The 3715-nt window shown below is 48.0% G+C and overlaps 1 protein-coding gene across 1 annotated transcript; it reads left to right on the top strand.

The window, feature by feature from the left end:
- The first annotated feature begins 710 nt into the window (after window positions 1-710).
- LOC123439785 lies at window positions 711-2509 on the top strand. The gene is made up of 2 exons (XM_045116460.1): window positions 711-1610; window positions 1908-2509. The coding sequence occupies exons 1-2, from the start codon at window positions 1261-1263 to the stop codon at window positions 1969-1971; spliced, it is 414 nt and encodes a 137-aa protein (XP_044972395.1). The 5' UTR covers window positions 711-1260; the 3' UTR covers window positions 1972-2509.
- The last annotated feature ends 1206 nt before the right edge of the window (window positions 2510-3715 follow it).

Raw genomic sequence — 3715 nt, 5'->3', positions numbered from 1 at the left:
AAAAATTCTACAAAAAATTGGAGACGTCAAGTAATGCTTGAGGTTCACTTTTATGCAAAAACCCAACTTGGTGCTTTGGAAAAATTTAGCAAGACAATCATTTTTCTATTCTGGTCCAGTTTGGAGTTTTATACTGCAAGCCCAATTTTTATTGCTCCAATGACATTGAGATTTTTCATGCTTGTAGAAAACCCTACCAAACCCTTATGTCCAATAGTTAAGCCCCATTGGATGATTTTAAATGCACGTAATAATAGTCTAAACCTGTTGTCCAGAATTGATCTTCTCAAAAATTTGCTTTACCAAGTTTTGTTTTTCCCAAACTAAACTTGTCATCTTGGCTAACACCTAAGGGGACCTTGATCTGGTAATTTTGGTGGCGAGAGGATCTCCCTATGTGCCCTTGACATTCTGTCCAACACCTTGAGTTCATGTACTGATTTGGCATGGACTTTTGTCTGCATTGTAGAGTTACTCAACTGGTCCAACCAGGATGTTTAGGATGTTTGCTTGACCAGCAACCTTTAGTGATCTTGCTGAACAGTTGATATCTGTAGCCATGTCAGGCTTTCTGTCGAGCACCGTGGGTGCATGCCTAGAGCACGCCCGGGGCGAGTCTTTTGCAGCCTGCTTGTCCGAGTCACCGCATCCCACTAAACCATATAGCCTAGCTCGCACACGGTTGTAGAGCCACCCTTGACCCCCTCCAAGCCCGCAAAGGCACTGCCGTGCTTTGCCACCCTTGCAGTGCCACCGCAGCGAGGTCCCTGGCAGCACGCTTGCAGCCGCGTCTGCTCCTGCCATGGCCGATGCCGCCCGAGCTTTCCCCTAGCGCCAGCTAGCCTTTGAACCCCCCTGTGCATCCACGGCCTGCTTCCAGTCCTGCTACTGCCCCTGCCATACGCTGCAGCCCCTGCCGCGCCTGAGCGCTAGCCGTCATCGCCGCCTGTTGTGCCCAACCCCGATCAAGCCACCTGGCGCGCCCTGAGACCACCAGCTCGTCGTGCTCATCCACAACTGTGTCATCTTCCCCATCAAACCACTCTAACCAGGTCCTCGCCTTCCCTGTTTTGCAATAATGGTCGCCGCCGCCGTGCTTATCCCCTTGCACCGTCGAACCGACCTTGGCCGCCTGTTTAAACCCCTAGCATGAGCAAACCGCCGGTCAATTCCGGCAACCCAGAGCCCTTTTTAGCCCACCATAGCTTCGGATAGCTCCTCCATCGCCCCTAGAACCCGTTCCCTGCGTCCAATTGCGCCATGGCAACCGCACGCCGATGCCGTGCTCGTCGGAGCTCCCGATCCGCCATAGATGAAAGGGCGCTCGCCCCCGAGCTCCCCAGCGGCCCGTGTGCCCTCCAGGGGATGGGGTCTTCACCCGTGGACGCACTGGTGTGCTCATCTTCGGGAGCGAATCCTCCTAGCGCCGGCGAGCGTCGTCTGAGCTCGCCCCTGAACCTGTTCCCTGCGCGCGAGAGGAGGAAGGGGAAACCCGACAGGCGGGCCCCGCCTGTCTGCGAGGCAAGCCCCGCCTGTCTGCGAGGCAAGCCCGGCCCCGATGGCGCAGCCGCGCTAGTGCGTTTTCCTCCAAAGGTGGCCCGTACTAGTAGGTACGCCTTCGCCTTAACGAAACGTAATTTACCCGTAGTGTTTCAGTTAATGTGTTTTCTTTTCTAGAAAACGTATTTATTAGTGAAATATTTTCATCTATAACTGATTTAAAAATCCAGATTTGAGCAAAACTTTGACTGGCTATAACTTTTTCAAGAAAACTCCAAATGGACCGATTCTTTTTCCTACCTCTTTAAATTTTCCTCTAGTGTATTTACAAATTTATTTCAAAAAAATTGAAACAACTTTTATGTGCTGTTTTGAAATTGTGTGTTAATTTAAATATTTTCAAATAGGAATTTGGAGAAAAGAAATTTCCTTCGAGATGTTGGGGGTGCACACCACCTCCTCAACTCCTAAGGCAAGTATCTTGAACCCTGATTTGCATTAAGTGTGTGATGTTTGTTGTGGTGCATTATATGCGTGATTTTGGTTATGTTGATGGAAGCCCCACATGAAAATCACATCATTGCACGAGTGCATGAGATAGATATATTATTATATGGTACCTATGGTAAGTGGGTACTAGCTCATAACTCATATGCCATGCAAGTCTAGACAACCTTAGAGGGAGGTTTGTCGTGGATATTGTGTGACCATGGACTGACATCTCATGGGATGAGAGTGGTCAGTGAGGGCATACCGAGATGTGATGGTGGTAACACTGAGGTTTATCAATCAGAAAATTTGTGAGACACCAATCTTGCAGGAAATATTAAACCTCCTAAGTGGACCATAGATCGAGTCTTGTTAGTGTGTCACCTTACCTTTCGTGTTGCCACATGTCTCCTCGAAAGGGGATACGGTCTAGTAGGGCGTAAACCTATTACTAGGTACACACCAAGTAGAGAGGCCGGGATGAAGGTATCCATGGCCCTGGACTAAATCCAGTCATCCGGTCAGGGGGCATGAGTGTTTCCTGTCTGGGACCGAGAGGGAATGGCCATTCCCTTGTAGCGCGCGGTATAAATTTGATCCCATGCTATTTGAGGTTGGAGCCTCCCTGTCTTATGTTTTTCCCTAGCAAGGTAGCCCGGCTGAGGCTGGTCTTCGCTGGGAAAAAATGGGTGTGTACTCGTTCTGAGTGTTTACTTGTGAGATACCATAAGTTCGAGTGACTATTGAAACTCATGGGCTCTGGGTAAAGAGTACACCCCGTGTAGAGTCAAACTATCCGAGTAGGCGTGTCCATGGTCAAGGACGGCTGGTTGACTAGTCAAGTGTTGGTTTGAGTGTCGGTCTTCGGAGGAAGTTAACGAAATCGTAAGACTAATCATGAAATATGGTGGATGATCATAACTATTATTTTTACTGTGGACTAACCCCTATGATTATGATTGTTGAATATCCCTCGGACGGTTCTACCTCTGGATATTCAATATTTATCATTGTCTCATATACGCCCTTTATGTGGTGTCTCTCACACGCACGATTGTGGCATGCTTGTTATTATTTCTTATAAGCCCTTTCTGTGGTGTCGCTTAGACGCCCGACTATGGCAACTGCTATTATTTTCATGTGAGCCCTATAGGTGATGTCGCTCAGACGCCCGACTGTGGCATGTTTAGTATTATTCCATTGACAAGTCCCTTTTTGTGGTGTCGCTTAGACGCCCGACTGCGGCTTGTGTTACTTGTCTTTCCAAGGTGTCGCCTCAGACACCTGATCGACTAGCTTATAATTGGTTATTACCCTTCCTTGCTTGTTTATACAACATTGGTGGAATTGATTTATCCGCATGAATGCATCCGTGAATTAATTCTCATGGCAGGGTAAGTTTGTTAAGTGATTTATGCATGCATCTCACCTGCTTTACTTATCTGTTTTCTCGATGTTTGCAAGTACATGCAAAGTACTCACTGGCTTGTCCCTGGCTATTGTCTTGGCCAGGTTTCATCGGAGAGGAGCATGATGTCATCAACCCCGGAGATCTAGGATTCGAGGATAGCAGCCTTGTGAGATAGGAATTTATCGAGGTCAGCTCTTCGTGTGGGAATGGAGTCCCATGAGCACTGAAGATTCCTAGAGTCGTTTCCACCGTCAGTCTCAGACTTTTGTCCGAACTAGTAGACCTTCATGGTCTTGTAACCCAGTTTTTGTATTT

The sequence above is a fragment of the Hordeum vulgare genome, chromosome 3H (assembly GCF_904849725.1).
Source record: "Hordeum vulgare subsp. vulgare chromosome 3H, MorexV3_pseudomolecules_assembly, whole genome shotgun sequence".
NCBI lineage: Eukaryota > Viridiplantae > Streptophyta > Magnoliopsida > Poales > Poaceae > Hordeum > Hordeum vulgare.
This window is presented reverse-complemented; position numbering and strand designations above follow the sequence as displayed.